Source organism: Pristiophorus japonicus, chromosome 2, assembly GCF_044704955.1.
Source record: "Pristiophorus japonicus isolate sPriJap1 chromosome 2, sPriJap1.hap1, whole genome shotgun sequence".
Taxonomy (NCBI): Eukaryota; Metazoa; Chordata; class Chondrichthyes; family Pristiophoridae; genus Pristiophorus; species Pristiophorus japonicus.
Window position 1 is genome coordinate 138,640,353 of NC_091978.1, and position 25,087 is coordinate 138,665,439.

The 25,087-nt window shown below is 40.8% G+C and overlaps 1 protein-coding gene across 1 annotated transcript; it reads left to right on the forward strand.

Annotated features, from left to right (window-relative positions):
- The first annotated feature begins 3,438 nt into the window (after positions 1–3,438).
- LOC139228961 (general transcription factor IIE subunit 1-like) lies at positions 3,439–9,340 on the forward strand. The gene is made up of 4 exons (XM_070860550.1): positions 3,439–3,886; positions 5,470–5,671; positions 6,792–7,006; positions 8,955–9,340. The coding sequence occupies exons 1-4, from the start codon at positions 3,439–3,441 to the stop codon at positions 9,338–9,340; spliced, it is 1,251 nt and encodes a 416-aa protein (XP_070716651.1).
- Positions 9,341–25,087: the final 15,747 nt, after the last annotated feature.

Genomic DNA, 25,087 nt, shown 5'->3' on the forward strand with positions numbered 1-25,087 from the left:
AATTTGGTTTCACAGAGGTGTTGCTTTGTTCTGAGATCAGCAGCTGCACCTAGGAATTTACACACTCACATAGACTCTGATGCTGGAATGAAATAGCACCATCAGGTACAAGCTGCAGCTGGGGCCGACAGGACAAAGAACATCAATCAGATTTTAATAATGAATTAATGATTGGAATGCAATCATTTCCCAGCCAGATCCCTTGGTGGAGCAAACTTGTGCTCCAACCGCTGATTTACTGCCCCAAGGATGATGATAATATCCCCATTTGTCCACATTACCTTCACATTTTTTCCCCTTTGATCCTAAAAGTAATGCTCAGTCAGCTCATACAGTCTTTTTGCTCAGTCTTTTACTGCAAAAGGATTATATTGTAGATGCCATATTTTCCACATTACCTTCATTCATGGAGGAATGGCATCTTCTGCACTTAATTGCACAATTTATGTGATTTAATTGGCCTGATTGCCTCCTTATTCTTTTCACTTGTGATTCAATTTTCTATTTTTTCCTCCTTCTTAATCAGCTGCATTCTTCAATTCACTTAATTGTCAGGTAATGGTTGCATTAGAGTTTTCTGGTGAGTTGTTTTAGATATGCTGTTCGGGTTTGTGAATTTTGCTTCCAGTCTCTGCTAAACTGCATTATCTCAGATTGTGGAGGACAGGATTTAGCTTAGTTTTCAGACTTCCTGCGTGTTTTACAAACTCTGTGTGGAATCCTTTTCTAAATGGCATGTTATTTGATTTTTACCTCTTGATTTATCTTTATTCTATTTGTTATATTTCAATTTAATTCCCCTCTGCTTTATTAAAGTCCTATAATGTTTTTGATCTTTTCTTGCCTAATTTACCAACTAATGCAAGATGTTATTTCTGTAAGTACAGAACCATGAGACTTGGGATTAACATCACTAAAAGTGGTGGACCCCTGATGAGATGTTTTGAAAAGCTTTTATTCATATCCTATGGTGATGTGAAATGTTTATCATGTCCCACTATTGCTTATAGTTGCTACTTTTTGTTAAACCCAATAAGAGGAATGTGGTTTGGGTCTTTAGTTTGGAGAAAGTAAGTCAGTTCAGCCCTGAGATTCATATTTCTGAAAGGAGAAAATTTTAACCATGGAACCAAAAACAACTACATATTGAGGCAGCACAGAGGTTACTCTCCTCAAAAAGCCACCACCACTCCTTGTTACCTATAAAAATAGGGGGGAGGAGAGGCAAATGCTTAAACTTCCCTCCCACTTTCCAGACAAACTATATTATAGTTTGTACTGATTATATATTGCATCTTTTACAACAACTCGAGCTTAACCTACTGAACAGCATTAATTCAAAATCTAAGTTGATTCAGTTTTGGTCTCCTAATCTGAGGAAGGACGTTCTTGCTATTGAGGAGTGCAGTGACATTTCACCAGACTGATTCCTGGGATAATTGGACTGACATGAGGAGAGACTGGATCGACTGGGCCTTTATTCACTGGAGTTTAGAAGGATGAGAGGGGATCTTATAAAAACATATAAAATTCTGACAGGCCTGGACAGGTTAGATGCAAGAAGAATGTTCCTGATGTTGAAGTCCAGAACCAGGGGACGCAATCTAAGGATAAGGGGTAAGCCATTTAGGACTGAGATGAGGAGAAATTTCTTCACTGAGTTGTTAACCTGTGGAATTCCCTACCGCAGAGAGTTGTTGATGCCAGTTCATTGGATATATTCAAGAGGGAGTTAGATATGGCCCTTACAGCTAAAGTGATCAAGGGGTATGGAGAGAAAGCAGGAAAGGGGTACTGAGGTGCATGATCAGCCATGATCTTATTGAATGGTCTACTCCTGCACCTATTATGTTTCAGCAAAAGCTTTTATTGGGTCCCTCACATTATGATTTTCTTAGCCTTGTTGTATACTAAGCACAATTCCTGGCCTTGTGCACAATTGTACATTCTTGGCCATGTTGGTACTCAACAATATAAGCTTTTGCACCTGTGCAATTCCTCACCTGAAAGCATAAATAGCTAAGCTGCTCTTCCCAATCATGTCACTTTTGAGCAAACCACTAGATTAGGAGAGCAGCTCTATTTGACGAGGACAGCAACACACTGACCTGGCCACAAACTGTTACTGTGGTGGAGATTGGCTGGAAAATTGGACAAGAATTGCCCACTCTGACTCCACTCCTGTGTAGCTTTGCCTTCAAAGTAGGAATATTCTGTATTTCTGACTTACCACACTGAAGGTAAGCACTTATGTCTGATTACATATAATGAAAACTAGGCTCCATATGTGACAAACTGCCTGCTTACTTTTAAATTTAAATCTTGGCTTTTTAAAAACAAACTTTTCATTTCAAAGACACAAAGATGGCAATCCTATCACTCCTAACTATCCTCTATTTGGACAAACTATAATACTTGAGAGTATCACAGTGGTCACTGCTTGAGTAGATAGTTGTTCCAGTGTTAACTTGCAGGCTAAACTCCCAATCGTTCAATTACTAGGACAGTTTACTTAGCCTGGCCTGAGTTAGCTGGGGTTAACCTTTGGCAGGTTAAAGGCAACCACTTGAATTAAAAAGTCTTGCTAGTTATAGATTAATTCTCTTTCTTAATTCCGCCCCACCAAAAATGACTTGCTTAAAATAACATTTTTGGTGTGAAGGAAGAAATTAAGTATTTTTAAACAATTCTGTGATTTGTACTGCAGAGATGAGCAAGCACTACATGTTACACCTGAGATCATCGACGTGTACAGCTGAAATGTGTATGGAACTAATTTTTCCAATACACTAGAAATCATGAAACCACGTATTTCAATTTTAGAACAAAAAAATAATAATTTGAAAAGTATTTACCTGAAGAAAATTGAGTAAAATGGAGAATAAAGCATCTGGAAAAGAGCCCTCATTCAAATTATTATTGCACTGAAAAAATTAGCTTTGTGCCCGTTTGACTTATCAATGCATGTTCTTTATTTTTTTTTAAAAAAGGCGTTCTGTCCAGAATTCATCAAATGAGTAAACAGTGGTTAATGAATTTCAATTGGGATTGTAGGTTTTTTTTCCTAGGAGTCACAATTGCTAAGAACCACATCTTATGACAGAGTAGAGGGTTGTATCTCCTTTTTAACTATCTAGTTGTGTAAATAAAACTGCTGGCACCATAAACAAAATACCCCTTTCAGACTAGACTCATCATTTCTATGATGTAGCTCAGTATGTTGGGAGTGAAGAATGAGTATTCCTCCTTAGTTATGACAAGGTGCCAGAGGAGAACTTGTTTTCTGTAATTTGTTTTTACCCAGGCTTAAATTTTTGGAGATAGACGCCTCACATTCTGTCCCTCCAAGGGATCCCATTCCGCTAATTACATTGAACGTAATTTTTTAAAAACTGAATCAAATATATTATTTTTCTGATTGCTTGATTGAAAGATAAGATGGGAGACCAAAAAGTGATTACCGAAGTTCCTGCAGCTTTAAAACGTTTGGCAAAATACGTAGTGCGTGGATTCTATGGGGTGGAATATTCCCTCACCCTTGACATTCTCATTCGCTATCCCTGTGTGAAGGAGGATGATTTGCAACAACTACTGAAGTTTGAGAAGAAGCAGCTCCGATCTATTCTCAACACACTTAAATCTGACAAGTTTCTTAAAAGTCGAATAAGAGTTGAAACAAATGCTGATGGGAAGAGTTCTAGACATAATTACTATTACATCAACTATAAACTACTAGTAGATGTAGTCAAATATAAGCTGGACATTATGCGCCGAAAGATTGAAACAGACGAGAGAAATTCAAGCACAAGATCTTCTTTCAAATGTCCACTCTGTTTCAGCACATTCAGCGATTTGGAAGTCAATCATTTATTTGACCCTTGCACAGGTAAGCTATACTTTTTATTGCTTTCACGAAAGCCCAAATCTATTTCATTCATTCCTTGCTTCAGGAGATAAATACAAGGGCCCGTATTTTGCAGTCAGCGACGAAGGGACGGTGCTTGCCACTGCCCGCACAGATTGTGACCTCGAGTGTAGATTTCCTCTTCCGATCTCACTTTGAATTTGGCGTATTTTATCGGGGATTGTGGCATTCAGCCACAGGCAAGCTGATCAGCCAATGAGAGTGAAACATTCTCGGACAGCAAAGCACAAATGGGAATATAATTCACATTTTAATCATTGCACAGAAAGCGAAATAAAGATTGGGACATACACATGGGATTAAGGGAAAAGGTGAAATATCAAACTTACAAAAAAATAGATTTTTATTATTAGTAATGCAACTTTTAAATATTCTGAGATTCCACACTTGTAAAATGAGTTTTTCAGGGTCAGAGGTTGTTCAGCAGTAACTATGACTTGGTACGCTATTTAAAAACTCAGTTATTCCTGATTGAACAAGGCTTAGCATTTTCATTGTTATTACTGCAAGAATAGTGCGTTGAAGTTCATGTTATATCAGTGTTTCTGTGTTGATTGCACCTTTTTTGAAGACTGCAACACTGCACCCTCTGGAGGAGCATGGTATCTTTGACAGCAACTTCCAGATTTCCGCGTTTAATTGCGCGTGTGCGGACGCCAGAAGTTGCTGTCGGTTTTACGCAGTAATGACGGCGAGCGCCGATAGTTTTGTCATCATCACAACTGCAAATTCATACACTAGTCTTCATCCTGTAAAATTATGACTAGAATATATACTCCTGACCTCTTTGCCGCCACACAAAGGACAATTTGAATTGTAGTGCAGAAATTTATTTTGGATTAGCAGACGACCATTAAAAATGCCAACTCTTCAGTAATTCTGATTTTACAAAATGATGGATTCTGTACCTATTTATATGACAGCATTTGCATAGTTGCAATTGGGTAACGCCATAAATACCTTGGAGCTGAAACGAGGTCAGAGCAGAAAGATGCAGGTTAAAAAATATCAAGTACGGGGCAATATTTTCCTTCCTTTTACCTTCAGCTTTTGGGCAGTACTGGGACAACCCCTTCGGCATGTTCCTCCGGAGGTGATGGCAGATGCTGAATATGCCTGTCCCTATTTTCTTTGCCACTTAAAGTTTGAGTTTTTACTTGAGGTAATAGTGTGTTGCTGCTGTGTGCACAACAGATACTGAAAAAAACATAGCCACCAGGCTTGCAGGAATACAAACCTTAGAACTACTAGTGTTGCTATTTCCTACCCCCTACCCAAAGATCTTGATGGTACATGTGGCTCCATTCCTTTAGTTGGTATGCTGTAAAATAGTAATGCCATATGGAAAAGGCGCAAGCTGTAATATATGAATATATACTTGGAGATTAAAAAGCATGGCTATGGAGACAATGCAGAAAAGTAAGACTAACTGGATAGCTTTCAAAGCACAGGCACAATGGGCCAAATGGTCTCCTACGCTGTATGATTCTAACTATCTGCTCTATAGTCATTATCCTTGTCTGCTGTTCCTGTAAAACCTATAGGCAATTTTAACTGCACTTACTGTCAGACTGAGGTAGAAGAAGATGCCTCTGCAATACCTAAGCGAGATGCTCGAACTCTTCTAGCATCATTTAATGAACAGATTGAACCAATTTATGCACTTTTACATGAAACTGAAGATATTGCTCTTCCACATGAGCTTCTGGAACCGCAACCAACTGAGATTCCAGAACTGGCACTAAGGTAAAGTATGTCTGATGAGTCCAAAGCTACAACTCTAAACCTTTTCAATTCTGTTTAATATTGTACTCTGCCACAATAAACTATTTGTGTTTTAGTAGCTAATTTTGAGTAATTTTATGTTCTCTGTCCCAGCACCCCAGTAGTTAATGCTTTTGGAATGGCAGCTTGTTAATTTCCCTGAATGTTAGTGGTACTAGTTAGCTTAAAACACAATGTGTAGAGACCAGGCCTTGTCCAGCTAAATATTGCAAAAGCAAATTACATAGGATATATGGCAGAGAAACAGGCCACTCGGCCCAACCAGTCCATGCAGGCGTTTATGCTCCACTCGAGCCTCCTCCCGTCTGTTTTCATTTAAATCTATCGGCATAACCCTCTATCCCCTCATGCTTTTCTAGCCTCCCCTTATGCATCTATACTATTCGCTCCAACCACTCCCTGTGATAGCGACTTCCACATTCTCACCACTCTGGGTAAAGAACTTTCTTCTGAATTCCCTATTGGATTTCTTGGTGACTATGTTGTATTGATGGCCTCGAGTTATGCTCTTCCCCACAAGTGGAAATATTCTCTGTCTACTCTAACAAAACCTTTCATGATTTTAAAGGCCTTGATTAGGTTGCTACTCTACCTTTTTTTCAAGAGAAATTCATTTACAAGTTTTAATACTGCTAGTCTAAAATTACATTCCCATGAGTAGCTTGTGCTAAATGTTCAATGTCCTTATTTAAAAGCAGCCAAAGAAAAATACCCCCTATTGCACAATTAACTAATCACAACCAGTACTGTGTCCACGTCCACTATTGTGAATGCAGAAAGCAGCCTCAACTAAGATTTGGCTCTAAGTTGAATGGCTACAGGTTTAAGTCCTTGTGGCAACTGATGCTTGAATCTACTGAATGCTCAGTATGAATTTAGGCTGTTCTTAGACCACCAAGTGCAGCAGCCCACCTTCCAGAAAACCATGATGAGAGGTTGATCGTTCATCCACATATCTTTAGTACCAGCTAGGCATACAAGGGTTTTGGCCAGTTAATACAGAATTAGAAAAAGAAACACCTGGCATGTGAATAATTAATTTAAAGCTTTTTGATGCATTGCTTGCATTTTTTTTTTGCAGCCAGGAGCAGAATATACATTGTCTTACAAATAAAGCTTATCCAGAAAGATGGTCAAACAAAGCCGTTTGCAATGACCTCTATGAACAAAACATTGTGGTAAATGTCCAAGAATCTGATTCCAAAACTAAAAGAAAACCTGCAAAGTCTGTTAAACCACAGCCCATCTGGATGGCCACAAGTACTGTTGAGGGAGCTAGTTTGGAGACTTCAGTTGGTGAGTATATCATGGTATTTTCTGGAATCTGTACAATCTGAAAATACGGCAACAATTCCCTCCTGGAGCTTTGGAAAATCATTAAAGATGCAGTCTGACCTTTTTAGCAATCGCAAACCACCTAGGATTTCAAGTCTTCAAATAAAATGATTAAAGTGGATAATTCTCCACTATCTGGTACTCTAATACTATGCGTATAGCAAGTGCCCTCTCCTCCCATTTAAGTACAGCTGTCAGCTCGGCTCAGTTGGTATTGCACAACTTTTGAGTTAAGAAATCACCTTCCCAGTCTAGCATTTACATCTAAGCAAACACTTCAATTTCAGTATTATATGTATATATCTATATGCAATTTTGTCATTTTTCAAGCACTTTTGCATGCTATTTTCCAGTGGAGAAAGAGAGTGAGTCCTCTGCATGCCCGCCACCCCATCTCACACCGAGAGTTTCTGGGCTATCTTGGGAATTCTAGTATTCCTTTTAAGGCCCCCAACAGATGGGGGAAGGAAACTGTTGGCACACAGGCAGTGGGCAGCTCTGACTTTAGAGTACAATGCTGAAGTGTCCCCATCTCAAATTTGGAATGGGATCGGTGACCTTTGTGCTTATGAGGAGCAGAGTCTCTGGGCCTGAAATCCCAATGAGTATAAGATACCCAGGACATGCACTACTTCATTACCAGAAATCTCAATCTGCCACTGTTTACTTTTTTTTCTCTACTGTCCTCTACATTTCAATGAGTGTTCTTCACTGCACTCGTATGAATGAGCAGAAAATTCCTAGTGCAATATGTAACACTCCAGGGACCCTATCCCAGCAATTCATCTGTTTTGGGGGAAAAGCTAAGCATTAGTCAGCAAATGTATACTTTAGCCTTTAAAAATAGAATCAGTGGTAAGTAACACTACAATAAAAATATATGGTATTGTAACATTTTAAACTGTAGAACACATTCGCAGGCCAGCAGTTCTCAAGCTATTCTAACAAAAGCACTGTAGAGTTTCTGGTCACTGGTTCATGCCTGGCTTTGTATATGCTGATTTTGTTTGTATGCTGCCTTCCTTCCATATGCCATTCATGTAACTTGGGTGGAAATGTTGTTTACTTGGATGCTTATTAGGTTTTTCTTTGAACATTAGGGCCTTGTTATTAAGCTGTATAGAGCTTATGAATACTTGTATTGTGTTCTTTTACCCACTAGCGATGCCCACATCCCAAGAATAAATTAACAAAAAACATTGCACATTAAACAATGGGTTATCTTCCCATTTTAGTGTCTTATTAAAATTGGCAGGAATATAGTCATGTGACTATTGTCCTTTTATCTTTTTGAAATTATTTTTTGGCTGAAAGCATTACAAGCAAAATTAGTCTTCACTCTATTCCCAGTGTGGATCCACAGCACCAAACATAATCATGACACAAATTGGAAAAACTAGTTCAGATACAGTAAGAATGATGGATGTAAGAAACAGGATAAATTTCACCCCAGCAAAATACAGAGTGCCTCCAGAGTTGGGTTAATCTACTTAGTTGGGGCAAATGAGAATTTTACTCTGCTTGCAGCTTGTGTTAACTTGACTTCCTGATACTGACGCGGGGAATGCTAAGTGATAAAAGGCTCTAGCTCTGTTCGAGCCAATTGTTTATCCTCTGATCGTGCTCTCGCACTTTCCTGAAGAAAAGCTGGGCAAGGTATAGTATCAGTATTTTATCCATTGTTGTTTTTATTGGGTAGAAAAAGAAACCAGTGCTTTATAAAATCAGATATGTAGGTTAGAATTGAGTGGCTTGAAACATCATCACGATTGAATGCAGGTTTTGGTGTGAACTGCATCCAAGTCCTTTTACAAATTGCAGTTTGGATATTTGGTATTTTAGATCACTATTTTGCAAAACTGTTTTGGTTGCTGTCCAAGATTCACTTTTCTGTTTCCAAATATTCTAGAACATACTGCTCCTGAAATTCTTGATCAACATACAAATTCACAGAGCAAGACTCTAAATTACGAGGTTATAAAAACACTACTTATTCATGAGAAAAAAACATCAGCTGGAGCAACCTTCACTTCAAATGCCAATCCGAGTGAACCAGACAGTGAGACCAGTGAATCTGAGGAGGAGTCAAAGAATGCAAAACCACCTGCAAAATTAGACCTCCAGAAAGAGGAAGATGAGTTTGAGCTAGAGAAGCCTACAATTATGGTTGCTGGAAAGCCCCGTCTCTACAGTGAAGTTAGTCAACATCCTGAATTAGTATCTTTGATGACTGAAGAAGAACGAGAGAGTTACATTAGTACTTGCCAAGAGATGTTCCATTTAATGTATGATTAATATCACTTAAATTTCACTTGTATTGCATGCATGTGATGTGTGCATTATGTTGTATAAAACCAGTTCTGCACTAATCTAGTGCATGAAGAAAGTAGTTGCAGAATTTCTCAACACTGCAGTTTCTCCTATAAAGTACAACACATTTAGTTGGACTGAGGTTTACACTGTAAATCAAGTCTTAGAAAATAGTAAGGCTGGGGGTGTCAATGTACTAGTATGACTAAATACTAAATTAATCAAAACTACACAATTGTGGGAGATGAAATTTAAATAAACTTGTGATGTTTCTTCACCTCAATCTACTACTCCTTCATATGCATTAATGCAAATATTTGAAATGTTTAAAATCTAAAGGAAATCACTATGTAGCAGAAGAAACTCTTTGTTGCTATCAACTAAATTTTAAAAATTATATTCTGAAGCAGTCTGTGCCCCTGAGCAGCTTTGTCTGCTCCATGCAACTTAATGCTATGGTCTGCTGACAGGGGCAGGGATGGGAGAAACATTTTTGGCCGAGTTGCTAAGTTTTGCCCAGGCAAAAGATTGTCCCTGCTAAGAAAAACAAGGGCCACTCTGTGTAACTACCCATAACCCCTACTGTTATTTTGTTGCAGCTTGTTATCCATTCTAATACTTGTCCCCTGCCTCTACATGCTCTGTCTTTGGTGATGACTCTACTATGTGGTATGTTATCAAAGATATTTTGAAAATCCAAATATATTGCATCATCTACATTACCCTTGTCTGCTCTTTGTTACTATTTCAAAGAATTCAATAAGGTTGATCAAGCATAACCTTCTATTTTGCAATCCATGCTGACTACTCTTGATATTTTTGTTTCTAGGTATTTTTCTGTTACATCTTTGAGTAGATTCCATTATCTGTCCTACCCAAGCTAACTGGTTTATAATTTCCTGGACTTGATCTAGCTCCCTTTTTAAATCTAGGAATCACATTAGGTGTGTGCCAGTCCTCTGGCACTATTTCCTTTTCTAATGACTTTATATATTTTGCGCCTCTACACCTCTTTCCTTCTTTCAAGACGCTCCTTAAAACCTATCTCTTTAACCAAGCTTTTGGTCACCTGCCCTAATTTCTCCTTGTGTGGCTCGGTGTCAATTCTTTTGTCTCAGAATATTTGTGAAGCGCCTTGGGATGTTTCACTACGTTAAAGTGCTAAAAAAATACATTGTTGTTGTATTGGTGTCCTCTGCTATCTCTTCTCTAGCTTTTAATAGGCATGGATGCAATTCATCCAGAGCAGAGATTTTATTTGATGTTTGATTAGCTTATCAATTATTTCTCTCTCTATCTCTTCTAAGGTCGTGTCCATCTTGTTAGTCTGCCTGATAAATACTGAGGCAAAGTAATTATTCAATATTTGTGCCATTTTGCTATCATTACCTGTGTATTTCAGTGGGTCCTGTCCCCATCCTGACACTTATTTCATTTGTGCAGGTAGAATACATTCCTGTTTATCTATGTACTAGATGTATGCCGCCTTTAGTTTCAATTTTACCCTCCTCGATTCATCTATCATTATTGCCATTGTTATCTAATTAGTACAACTATCCCTTACCCCCTTCCTTCTCTATCCTTTTGCATTATATCCTGCAATATTTAAGTGCCAGTCCTGTTCTTTATGTAGCCATGTTTGAGCTATCCCTTACACACCTAGCTCCTTGCTACAAATTAATGAGTCTAATTCCTCTGTTTTGTTACAGATGCTGTACAGGCAATTTATTAGCTGGAGGCTACTATGGCTCAGGTCTCTGCTTTTTTTGTAATGAAAGGCCAGCTCATGTAACAACATTTTTGTGAACTTTTGATAGGAGGAAGAGGTGCTCGTCAGTAGGGTGGGTGGCCCTCCTGCCAGATCAAGGTCTCAACAATCTCTTTAGAATAGGCCTCCCCATCAATACTAGTTAATGAGAAAATTAAGCTCTGCAGCAAGGGGCAGTCCGAGTGGAATATTCTCTGGATCCAATGATTTATGCACAGATTTCCAGTACACTATGGCCTCGTTAGCCAAACTCTAATGACAAGAATAAAAAATGCAAATTTGTAGCTAATATAAATTGACCAACTTGTGAAAACTGCTGTTTAGCCATGAATAACCTTGCAGTAAAGGCGCCCTTAGCGAAGAGTGACCATAATATAGAAAGTGATTTTAGTTAAATTGAAACTAGGGTCTTAAATAAAGGAAACTACGTAGCATAAGAGGCGAATTGGCGAAGATAGATTGGGAAACTACATTAAAAGGTTTTAAGGTAGACAAGCAATGGCTAACATTTAAAGAATTAATAATTTCAACAAATATACATTCCTTTTAAGGTACAAAAAACCCACAGGAAAAAGTTGTCCAACTGTGGCTAATGAGAAGTTAAACATAGTATTACATCAAAGGAAGAGGCTTATAATGTTACCAAAATGGGCAGTAAGCCTAATGGCCTACATCCTAGGGTTTTGAAAGATGTGGCTAAAAACTTCTATAGGTATGAAAAAAAGAAAAGATTAGCAAAAGTAAATGTGGGTCCCTTACAGGTTGAGATGGGGGAATAAGAAAATGGCAGAGAAATTAAACAAACTTTGTCTTCACAAATGATGATGCAAAAATCCTCCTGGAAATAGTGGAGAACCAACGCTCTGGCGAGAATGAGGAACTGAAAAAATAATTAGTGTTAGTAAAAAAAAAATAGAACTGGAGAAATTAATGGGACTGAAAGCTGATAAATCCCCTGGACCTGATGGCCTACATCCTAGCATTTTGAAAGAAGTGGCTATAGAGATCATGGAAGCATTGGTTGTCATCTTCTAAAATTCCATAGATTCTAGAACGGTTCCCGCAGATTGGAAGGTAGCTAATGTAACCCCACTATTTAAGGAGGGAGAGGGAAAACGGGAAACTACAGACCAATTAGCTTGACAGTAGTAGCGAGAATGCTAGAATCTATTAAGGACGTGGTAACAGGGCACTTAGAAAATAGGATTGGGCAGTCAGCATGAATTTATGAAAAGGAAATCATGTTTGATGAATTTGTAGTTTTGAGGCAACTACCAGCATAGATAACGGGGAAACCAGTGAATGTGAATTTTCAGAAGGTCTTCAATAAGTGCCACACAAGGAAGTTATTAAACTAAATTAGGGCTGATGGGATTGAGGATTGGATAACGGACAGAATAGAGAGAGTAGGAATAAACAGGTCATTTTCAGGTTGGCAGACAATGTCGTGGGATACCGCAAGGATCAGTGCTTTGGCCTCAGCTATTCACAATTGAAATCAATGATTTGGATGAGGGGACCAAATATAAAATATCCAAGTTTCCTGATTATATAAAGCTAGGTGGGAATGTAAGTTGTGAGGATGCAAAGAGGCTTCAAGGAGATAGAGATAGGCTGAGTGACTGGGAAAGAACATGGCAAATGGAATATAATGTGGAAAAATGGGAAGTTATCCACTTTGGTAGGAAAAATAGAAAAGCAGAGTATTTTTTTTAAATGGCGAGAGATTGGGAAATGTTCAGAGGGACCTGGGTGTCCTTGTACACAAATCACAAAGTTAACATGCAGGTACAGCAAACAATTAAGAAAGTAGATGGGATGTTGGCCTTTATTACAAGAGGATTTGAGTACAAGAGTAGAGATGTCTTACTGCAATTATATAGGGCCCTGGTGAGACCATGGTTTCCTTACCTAAGGAAGGATATATTTGCCATAGAGGGAGTGCAAGGAAGGTTCACCAGACTGATTTCTGGGATGGGGGATTGTCACATGAGGAGATATTGAGTAGACTAGGCCTATATTCTCGAGTTTATAAGAATAAGAGGTGATCTCATTGAAACATACACAATTCTTACAGGATTCGACACGGTAGATGCAGGGAGGATGTTTCCCCTGGCTGGTGAGTCTAGAATCAGGGGACACAGTCTCAGAATACATGGTTTAGGACTGAGATGAGACATTTCTTCAAAGGGTGGTGAATCTTTGGAATTCTCTACCCCAGAGGGCTGTGGAGGCTCAGTCCTCGAGTATATTCAAGACAGAGAATGATAGATTTTTGGATATTATGGGAATCAAGGGATATGGGAATAGTGCAGGAAAGTGGAGCTGAGGTAGATTAGCCATGATCTTATTGAATGGCGGAGCAGGCTCGAAGGGTCAAATGCCTTACTCCTGCTCGTATTTTGGCTATTCATGAATTTGAGAATTGTTCAGAAAGGTGAAGTTATACTGGGGGTTTAGAAACAATGGGTGCAACAACTTATATTTATATAGTGCTTTTAACATAGTAAAATGTCCCAAAGCACTTCACAAGAGCGTTATGGAACAAAATTTGCCACTGAGCCATACAAGGAGAAATTAGGGCAGATGTCCAAAAGCTTGGGCAAAGAGGTACGTTTTAAAGGAGGAAAGAGAGGTAGAGGCAGAGAGGTTTAGGGAGGGAATTCTAGAACTTAGACTCTTGGCAGTTGAAGGCACCAATGGTGCAGCAATTAACATCTGGAGATCTTAGAGGGCTGCAGATATCAAGGTGGTGTGTAAGGCTGGAGGCAATTACAGAGATCGGAAGGGTGAGGCCATGGAGAGATTTGAAAACGAGGAAGAGAATTTTAAAATCAATGTGTTGCTTAACCAGGAACCAATGTAGGTCAGCGAGCATAGGGATGATGGGTGAATGAGATTTGGTGGGAGTTAGGACATGAACAGCAGAGTTTTGGATGACAAGTTTACGGAGGCGAGAAAGTGAGAGGCCGGCCAGGAGTGCGTTGCAATAACCAAGTCTAGAGACAACAAAGGCATGGATGAGGGTTTCAGCAGCAGATGAGCTGTGGCGGGGTGGAGTTGAGTGATGTTCTGGAGATGGAAATAGTGACTGTATGGGCATGTTGTCGAAGCTCATCTTGGGGTTGTAAGAGAAATTTGGCATTAGGGGTACCAGCGGGACAAGGGTTAAAGTGCTAGTTCCTGCACCGACCCATGAGGAGGTAAAAGGCCTCTCTTCGGCCTTGTACCAAGGCTCCAGAAGTTATCAATTCAATAATATTCCAACAGGATATGATGTGAGAACCTAAACAGACATTGATAAGACCTTGCGAAGAGGCTCGAGGCAGACTCACGGGCACCAAGGAGAATCAACAAATTCTGACCGAATGAAGTCATTCCAATCATGGCCTAAGGTGGTTTCGAGGGTCTTGGCCTGTCAATCCAAAGTAGCACTGATAAGGTAGTCCAATTAGAGAAGTACACTGACAAGGTAGTCCAATTAGAGATCTAGGGAGGTCATATCAGGGAACAGAGGAGTTTTTGAAATGTATAAAAGTTGTATGATTGTGCTGTTCGGAGAGCATCTCCACTCACAGACAGCTGTGATAAGAGGTGTTCCTGGATGTTCGTAATAAAAGATCGTTATATCTTGCCATTCGTCTCTGTCTGCTAACTCCGGGGGCTGTTACGCGGGTTGGGGCGAGCGTCGACCCTCTATATCAGGGGGCCCGCTCGTGGGAGAAGCCTTCCCACTTTCCCTTTACATTTGGCGCTGCGAGCAGGGTACGGACTTCCCGAACGGAACAATGACCCAGCTGTTGGGGTGAGTATGTTTTAATTTACCACCTTCAAGTTAGAGCTGTGGCATTGTAAACCGCAAGGGAAGGACATCTGTACAAAGAACCATTTGTAGCAGGTCCAGGAGGGACGGAGACGGAGGACAGGGATGATCTAGGGGTGGAAGGGGGTCAAAAGGTGCATCCTAAAACGCGCACGTGGAGGTAGCGCGGCAGTGCGAGGGTACGACGCAAGGGAAGATATAGAGGAAGGTCTATTGACCCGAAGCGGTACGAGCGCACGGTGCAGGGACGAGAAATATTGACCCAAAGCGTGGCAGTACGAGTGTACGGCGCCAAGGGAAGACATATAGATATTGAGGTCATGGAGACGACGTCCCTGCAGTGACGGGCTATATTGACCCAAAGCGTGGCAGTATGAGTGTACGGCACCAAGGGAAGACATATAGATATAAATAACGTCCTGCATACCTAACATGAATTAAAGGGAATGCCCAAGATAGCCCCGAAGAAGATGGGTAACACGGCTATTAAAAAGGCGAATAAAACCAATCATTAATTGTAACTTGCGTAACTACATAATGCCATAAAAAAGCTGATAGTGACCATCTTAAGTGACATATGGATCCAAAAATAGAGCCGGGCAAACAATTAATAAGCTTTGTTGAATGAAGAGACTTTTGTGAATGTCTGTCGTTGAGTGAGAGTCCTTGTGTGATTTTTTGACTGCGGAATGAATTTTTCATGTTTCTGAAAGCCTGTTTGGAGAAATAGTGCAGCTCCACCCACTTTTCCAAACAGAGTGAAAGTTTTTTTTAACCCTTTGTAATGTTGTCCTGTATGTGGGAAGTTTTAAGACATTTTAAGTTAGAAACGCAGGTGTGGATTTATTCGGATGATAAGTTACAGAGCTAGGAAATGCACAAAGGATAGGTTTGTTGAGCAAAAGATAATAAATACATGGTCCCGGTGGTTAAAAAAAGAATTTATTTGACACGCTCATTTACTTGTTGACAGAAAACGCGCAATCATTGATTACATTGGGTTGAAAGACATAAATTTAGTCTAGGAATGAGATAAAGAATGCCTTTTTAAAAAAAGGCCTGTGAGGGTCTCTCGAGGCTGCGGGCTGGGGAAGTACACTCCCATTTTCCTTTGTGTAAAACCTTGACGTGAAAGCTTCTAGCTCAGTAAAGAGTTTTAAATAAAGATTGGCATTACAAAAGTTGAAGTGGGATTTGGAGATATTAAGAAAAGGCACAGCAAAATACTGAGATGGATTTAAACTCAAAAAAATTATTACATTAAATCTGATCTCTTAAAGAAAAAAAGGAGGAAATAAAACTAAAAGGTTTGGAAACAATCTAGAAATACCTTCAGGGATCAGGTCAAACTCCTGGGCGAGTGGTGAGCTATCTGCGAAGGTGTAAAAGGGACTTTGGAAAAATGTTAAAACGGCAAGCTTTAGCAGTTTAGAAAAAAGACATTGTAACGACCTTGAAACTGGAATTTGAGATAACGAAAAGCAGCCCTCAAAGCCTACATGCTAGACTCCTTTCTATGTTATGGAGAAAAGAAAAAAGATAAAGATGCAACTTTGAAAGAAAACAAATTGAACGAATTTGAAAGAAAAAGTGTCTTTGATTGTCTGATGATTTTAAATTAACAAATTTACAGAAACACGAGCGCTCCGTGTAAAATACAAAACCTAATTTGAAGAAAGGAGATCTGGGGGAAAAAAAAGACGTAACGTACTAAATAGGTGCTGACAAAAAAAGGGGTGTTTGCGATAGAAAAAGACATAACTTACTAAATACTAGTTGATGTTTGCTGTGAAAAAGATATTGGTTTAATTGGGAAAAGGAAGGAAAAAAATTGAAGAGGTAAAAGACACTCTACATTGATAATGATTTTAAATTACGAGAAAGTTTCACTGCAGTTTGAAAAGATTTCCAAAATGGACATTGTTTATCAAGAAAAGTGCCGAACAGTTTAAACAAGCAGGAGGGTTTTGAAAATAATGAAGAGAAAAGATCTAAGCTATGCGAACTCAGCACAGAAAGAAAAAACTGGGAATTAGAGAACCTTACTAAATTTTAAAATTCTTATTAGAAAATGGAACTGGCACGGAAGTTTAGATTTTGTGCTGAGAGAGAAATAAAACACAAGATTTGCCCAGTGAACGGGACCGTTAAAAAAAAAAAAATGAAATGTTGGAATGTATACAGCTTGTGTGAAAATTGGATTTCAGTAAACAAAATGGCTATTAAAAATGTGTGCTCTCATTTAAAAAAAAAATCTTTGGCAAGTACTTGAATTAGAAGTTAAGAAAAAATTGGAGTTTAATCTAAAATGTTGTCTTTCCTGATGAGAAGACTTTTATTATGACGGCTTTACTAATGATTTCTGCTGTTTTAACGGATTCCTAATTTCTAAGCAAGTTTTGAAAGCACAAAGACTTAAAGAATTTTTCGGATGATTACGCTAAGTCACGTAATGACACCAGGCTTTCTTACAAACCTGTAAAGGAGTTAACCCTTTCCATTGACAGCTGGACATTATTAATTTAGATTTCTAAATAGAATAAAAAAGACTCATCTGACAGATAGAGGAAATGGTGCGATAGTCAGAATAAAAATAAAAACAGAACTAGCCTATGTAATAATACTCCCCTGATACAAATAAAAGAAAGATACTCAAACAAAACAAATTCAAGAGTTAAAAGCTAAGATAAATAAGCTGGAAGAGATTTTTTTTTAAATGGGACCAGACGGATAGTGCAGTGCGCAGCCATAGCACCATCACCTATGGCAATAGAGCCCACGGTGGGTAAGTGTAGTCCACAAACCCAACCGAATCTTACCTCCGATTTCAGAGTGACCGCAACATGCATGGATAAAAGATGAGTAGACCAGAACCTAACACCTGGTGACGACCAGGCTATCTGTTTAAAATTTGCAGATAAAACACTCACCGAGATGGGACCGCAGTGGCTACTTCGACTCTGGAGACTCAGGATACTGGGAACCTTAAGGCCCACACAAGCACTGGATAATACAGATGGACTACGAGAGATATAGCACACGCAGGAAAGACACAACTACATGAACTAACTTTGTTTAATTTAACTGACGAAATATGCAACCCAGCAGCCAAGGACTGGAGCAAGGACAGAACTTATTTTAACGCATGGCTATGTATAATGTATTAAGGTTATAATGCAGCAGGCTGCCGATGCCATGGGCGCCAGTAGATTCCAAGGACAGGAGCAAGTTCATAGAACCAAAAGAAGGGCGCAGAAATCCAACTGGATGGAATTTCAGTTCTAGAAGCTCATGCCTGGGCGGACGAAGCTGCAAATCAAGCAGCCAAGCCCCGCAAGAAACAGAAGGGTGGGAACAGAACGGAGCAAAAAGGGGGTGGGACCCCAGGATGTTTAGGAAAACTGGCCAGTGGGATTAAAATGAAGACCAAGGGAGGTCTCTGGAATATAAGGTGTATGTCCTGAAGCGTGACACGGTTATAACACGGAGAAGCCAGTATTGATCATGCGCAGCGCAAAGAAGAAGGAATACAACCTAAAAAGGGGGGCGGATGGATTGTAGAGGAAAGATGACAATAAAGGTCCGGATGGGACACCAAACACGTCCAAAGGGACCTTGGGAAGCCCTACCACTGCCCCAACAACCACCCTGGGGACAACAACTCTTCCCAGCACAACCACGCAAGTCCCCCCATATGCCCGTCCATAAAGACTGGAGCCAAAGGGAGGGGCTAGTAATAAAAGAATCTAAAGAAAGGATGTAATTTGGGGTGTGTCAGCGACTACTTAACCTAAACCAACTGGATATCATTTTTCCTAGCTTCTGTGGGAATGAAACGATAAAGTCGACACCAGAACCTGACACAACAGATCCTTGAAGGCCCGGAATCCACTACCCTGAGATTTAATGTCAGAAAGGGAACTGGGCAAGGTCGATCAAAAAGGGGAATACTGGAAACACTAGGCACGGGTTATGCGGCAGGGGTTACGACGATTAATTCCATAGACCTGTATGCAATATACGACCGGGTAAACAACTTAATGGCGTAGTCTTGAGGGGTTTACTAGGGAGGGACTTGGATAACCAAGCCCTACAAGCGCAGTTGGGAGATGGCGTGGAAGGGGAACTGTTACAAGTGGCCCATACATTACAGAAGCATGTCAAGACAAATTTGATCCACGTAATGGGGAACGACATAAGTAAACGATTACAAGCTGAGATAGTTTGCTCCGGGTATGGGGCCTGGATTAAGTGAGGTACAACATAACTTGGAACAACTCCAGAATGGGGACATACCAGATTGGATCCCGAACAGCATACTTAACAATTGGATTCTAGATAAAAACATGAATGACACATGCGAAGTACGAAGGAATAGTCACGCATGGGTGCCAAATTTCAGATGTATTACTGGGCGAGTGAATATGATCGGATTTGTGTTGTCCATACCACAGTATGATGTAACAAAGGGAGACCCCTTATACCAGATCGATAATATCGGTGAAGTAAGAAATCAAACTCGGTTGCGTTACCATCAGCCTGCCAGATGGGTGATTAAAGTTAACAATAGTACCAAAGGCATTGACATAACCGACTGCTATAAAATTAACCAAGTGGTTTTATGTCGAGGTACGCCACGAATGACGAATAATGATTGCAGATTCCACCAAACAAACGGATGCATGCTGAGTATCACTCCTCTAGAACACGATTCCGAAACAATCGCTGCTCCACAAGGGAATGGAGATTTGGTGCATGAGCACAGGAGCAGCCAACCCGACGATCAAGACCAGTGGAGGAGTCACCCCCTAACTTCTGTTTCAGACCCAAGGGAGAAATAGACATAGACGGATATCGCATACATCCCGAGACAACGGAAATCATCCATGGAACAGTCACGGATACCCTCCGAGAGAGGTACAAGGAGGCGGTATGGGAACAGCAAGGCAAACAGATACTGGAATTAAATGAGGAACAATTACGTTTAGTGCAAGGAATCCAAAATCAAAGACAACAGTATATTCGGCTGATGGAAGAAATAGACAACTTACAGAGAGACACTAACGCAATGATGGCTGATCAGCCCTGGTATTCAAAGCTGTGGGACATTGGACTTGATATTCAAATTCACCCATGGATAAGAATAATATCACATGTACTTGTAGTAATACAGGGCCTGGTTCTGATGGTCATGATGGGAATAACATGTGCATGAATTAAACAGGCCAAACGATACGTCAGGGCACACTATTATTAAGGACATAGGGATGAAAATTTAAGCAGTCCTACAGGAAGGACTTACCTTATATAACTCTGCGGGAAAGGTCTCAGTAGGTCGCGAAGCTTGGGAGATGGCCACCCAGGTGAACGGACCTATCTGGAACTTGCCTACAAGAAGATAGTTATCGGGAAATATGGCCAGCTTGGCGTATAGCCAAGGGCCAAAAGGTGGGAATTGTAAGAGAAATTTGGCATTAGGGGTACCAGCAGGACAAGGGTTAAAGTGCTGGTTCCTGCACCGACCCATAAGGAGGTAAAAGGCCTCTCTTCGGCCTTGTACCAAGGCTCCAGAAGTTATCAATTCAATAATATTCCAACAGGATACGATGTGAGAACCTAAACAGACATTGATAAGACCTTGCGAAGAGGCTCGAGGCGGACTCACGGGCACCAAGGAGAATCAACAAATTCTGACCGAATGAAGTCATTCTAGTCACGGCCTAAGGTGGTCACGAGGGTCTTGACCTGTCAATCCAAAGTAGCACTAATAAGGTAGTCCAATTAGAGAAGTAGCACTGATAAGGTAGTCCAATTAGAGATCTAGGGAGGTCTTACCAGGGAATGGAGGGGTTTTTGAAATGTATAAAGGTTGTATGATTGTGTTGTTCAGGGAGCATCTCCATTCACAGGTGGCTGTGATAAGAGGTGTTCCTGGACGTTCGTAATAAAAGATCGTTATACCTTGCCATTCGTCTCTGAGGTGGAAATACGACTGGAGGGATTCAAACGTGGAGTTACAGGAAAAATGGGCATGGATTTGGGAGGCGACAACATGCTCAAGGACTTTGGAGCGGAAAGGCAGGTTTGAGATTGGGCAGAAGTTTGCAAGGACTGAGGGGTCAAGGGTTTATTCTTTGCGAGAGGTAATGATGGCAGATTTGAAGGAGGGGGGAACGGTACCGGAGAGAGAATCAGAAACAATTGTCAACTAATATGGGAGCCAGGCAGGGAACATGGCTGGTCAGCAGTTTGGTGGGAATAGAGTCAAGGGAGCTGGAGGTGGGTCTCATGGACAAGGTGAGTGCAGAGAGGGCATGAGGGGAGAAACTAAAGAGACGTGCGAGTTCAGGGCTAGGGCTAGGGCCTTAGAGGAAATTTGGCCTGGGGAACAGAAGTGGCAGAGGCAGTTGATCAGATGGTCTCAATGTTACTGACAAAAAAGTCCATTAGCTCGTCGCACTTGTTGGAGGTGTGGTGGAGACAGGAAAGGGGAGTTTTAGAAGACGGTTTGCAGTAGAGAAAAAATAAAAAATCTTTGAATTCCAGGATGTTCCTGGAATAGTGAGCAGTTTTTGTAGACGAGAGCAGGACCCGATAGTACTTTATGTGGTCCAGTCTGATCTGATGGTGAATGGCTAAATCAGTTATCTGCCATATCGGTTCAAGTCTGCGTTCCTTGGACTTAAGGGAGTGACCTGGGTGAGAAAAAGCAACCGTTTTAAAGGGGACTCGGGCATCAACTGCAGAAATGTTCTGGTGAATGGAGGACCAAAACCAGGACTGTTGGGATTTTGAAAGTGCTGGTACAGCAAACATATTAGGCCGTATAACCGTCAATAGTGAGATACAAGCACACGCTGTGCAATAGTGAGGTTAATGCGAACGCTTTTGAGTTTTCAAGAGTAAAAGGGTATCGAACATGCGGTGAAGGAAGAGAGCCAAACAAGGAGCGTAATCAGACAAAAATTGATACCGAGCCATAGGAGATATTACGATAGGTGACAAAAAGTTTGGTTAAAGTGGTAGGTTTTATGGAGAGGTTTAGGGAGGGAATTCCAGAGCTTGGGGTCTAGAAGGTTGATTTCCATCGGCCCACCATTGGCGGTCGTGCGATGAGGATGCAAAAGAGGCCAAAGGTGGAAAAACAGTTCCCAAAGGGTTGTAGGACTGGAAGAGGTTACAGAAAGAGGGAGGGTTGAGGCCATAAGATATTGGACACAAGTGCAAGTTAGGATACGGGCAGAAGAACTCATGTTTATAGAGAGCAGAGGAGGCCGATCAGCAAAGCATTGGAATAGATAAGGCTCAAGGTCACAAAAGCAGAGATGAGGGTTTCAGCAACAGATATGCCGATGCAATGATGGATACAGGTGTTATTACGGAAGTGAGAGTAGGTAGTCTTTGTGATGGAGAGGATATGGGGTTGGGAGCTCTAGTCAGCGGCAGAGGCCGAGGCCAAAGACAACGTCTTCAGTCTAATAAATGTTTAATTGTAGGAAATTTTGGCTGATCCAGGATTAGATGTCACACAAGCAGTCTGATAAGTCAATGGAGTGTTTGAAAGGTAGTGGTGGTTAAGTAGGGCTGTGTCATCAGCGTATATGTGGAACAACTTTGGATGATGCCACCAAGGGGAAAAATGCAGTTGAGAATTAGGAGTGCGCTAAGGATAGATCCTTGGGGGACTCCAAAGGTAAGAGAAGCCATTGCAGATTATCTGGCGACAACTAGACAGGTAAGAGTGGAACCAGGCAAGGGCAGTCTCACTCAGCTGAACAATGGAGGATGGGTGTGATCAACCATTACAAAGACTGCCGACAGATCAAAGATGAGAGAGAGTGCACCAGGGACAGTCACAGAGGGAGTCATTTGTGACTTTAAGGCTGCTTCAGTGCTATGTGAGGGGCAGAAACCTGATTGGAGATATTCAAACATGGAGTTGTATGAAAGATAGGTATGGATTTGGGAGGCGACAAGCTCAGGATTTAAGAGGATAGGGATGTTGGAGATGGGGGTGGTAGTTTTCAACAGCAGAGAAGTCAAGGGTGGAGTTTTTCAGGGGGGTAATGACAGCAGATTGGAGGAAATTAACCTGTTTACAATATCAGTTAACTCCCAAAACACTTCATAACCAAATTAATTATTTTTGAAGTATAGTCACTTCTACATGGAAATATAGCAGTCAATTTGCACACATTAAGACATCTCAAAGTACTGGAGAAGTACCACCAGCGCTGTCTCCGCAAGATCTTGCAAATCCACTGGGAGGATAGACGCACCAACGTCAGTGTTCTTGATCAGGTCAACATCCCCAGCATCGAAGCACTGACCACACTCGACCAGCTCCGTCGGGTGGGCTACATCGTCCGCATGCCTGATACGAGACTCCCAAAGCAAACGCCCTACTCTGAACTCCTGCACAGCAAGTGAGCCCCAGTTGGGCAGAAGTAGCATTTCAAGGACACTCTCAAAGCCTCCTTGATAAAGTGCAACATCCCCACTGGCACCTGGGAATCTCTGGCCAAAGACCAGGCTGAGTACCTCAAGTCTCGTTGCGGAGAGCATTCAGAAAACAAGCGCAGGAAGCGGAAGCAGCATGCAGCAAACCAGACTCCCCACCCACCCTTTCCTTCAATGACTGTCTGTCCCACCTGTGACAGACTGTAATTCCCATATTGGACTGTACAGTCACCTGAGGTTTCGAGGGACTGCCAATGATGATGATGGAGTACTAAGTTCAGTTTTGGGCATCGAATCTCAGGAAAGATATATTGGCTTTGGAGGGGGAACAGTGCAGATTCACCAGAATATCAAGGCTTAAATTATGAACACAGGTTGCATAAACTTGGCTTGTATTTCCTCGAGATTCGAAGGTTGAGGAGTGATCTAATAGAGGCATTTAAAATGATAACGGATTTGTTGGGGTAGATAAATTATTTCCTATGATGGGGGAATTGCAGAATAAAATGGTATAATCTTAAAATTAGAGCTAGACCAATTAGGAGTGAAGTCAGGGAGCACTTTTTCCACACAAAGGGCATTACAAATCTGGAATTCCATCCCTCAAAAGACTGTGGATGCTGCGCCAATTGAAATGTTCAAAATCCATAGAAACTAAAGAACACCACCACCTCTAAGGAGTTTGAAACAGTTCTATTTAAAAATGTTGAAAAATTCCCCCTTGTTGAAGAACAAAAGGGAAAGCTGGGGAAGGCATGCATTAGGAATGGGGATCTGAGCACTAATCTGGAAAAGTAATGAGGGGTTAATAGAAAATTGCAGCAATTTTCCCTCCTTTCTTGAGGAGTAATTATGGGTTATTGCATGCATAAATCTAAATCCAATGCTAAATTCATAGTTTAAAAAAATGTATGAACTCCCCCATCCTCCTGGTTCACTTTGGTACTTATCTTCCCTTCCTGTCCCCTATTCATGCTGGCACTCACTTCCCCGATATTGAGATCAGTAATTTCCATTCTCTGCGTGCAACAGCATTCAATCCCTCACAAGTGAGCTGCAGGAATGTTAGGGAGGGGGTCAGTCAGGAATCAAAGACAGTGTTCACACAAGAGTCACACAATTTTCCAATGGGATATATGGCCAATAAAGATGAATGACAAAACCTTTCACCAATTATGTGATCTTCAACTCTCTTCCCATTTTATTCCTTCCTTTTCTGAAGTTGCACTTAAACTAAAATACAGTTTCACAGTTGCCAACAGCCCTCTGCTCGTAATCATTCTTCACATGCAGGCCTAGACAGTGACCATGGGGAGACCATCTTACCATGGATTGCTTCACAACCATACTCAAACATGTCATTACTCAACTTCGCACAGCGACACCTTCCAGCAGGGATCACTAGATAGTGATCAAGAAGCCTGGAATTATTTTCTCCTTCATCACCCAAAGGCACTGTGACACTTGCCCATATTGCATGCCAAAATAAGTTTTCAGTTTACTAAAAGTTTCACATAATACAAAACAGTGCAGTATTTCATAGCATTTCAGTCTTTAAATAAACTGTACAATCTTAAGTCAGTCTAATGTGCAATAGTGTATGACCGATAATCTTACATCATTGATGACAAACACAAATGAAGAGTGTTACTTTATTTTGAAATTGCATAGTAAACATTTT

Excerpts from the sequence above, each read along its gene's own strand:
- LOC139228961 (XM_070860550.1), top strand. The coding sequence starts at position 3,439 with ATGGGAGACCAAAAAGTGATTACCGAAGTTCCTGCAGCTTTAAAACGT. Across the intron at positions 5,672-6,791 it reads ATTCCAGAACTGGCACTAAG|CCAGGAGCAGAATATACATT; the intron begins GTAAAGTATGTC and ends TTTTTTTTGCAG. Across the intron at positions 7,007-8,954 it reads TAGTTTGGAGACTTCAGTTG|AACATACTGCTCCTGAAATT; the intron begins GTGAGTATATCA and ends CAAATATTCTAG.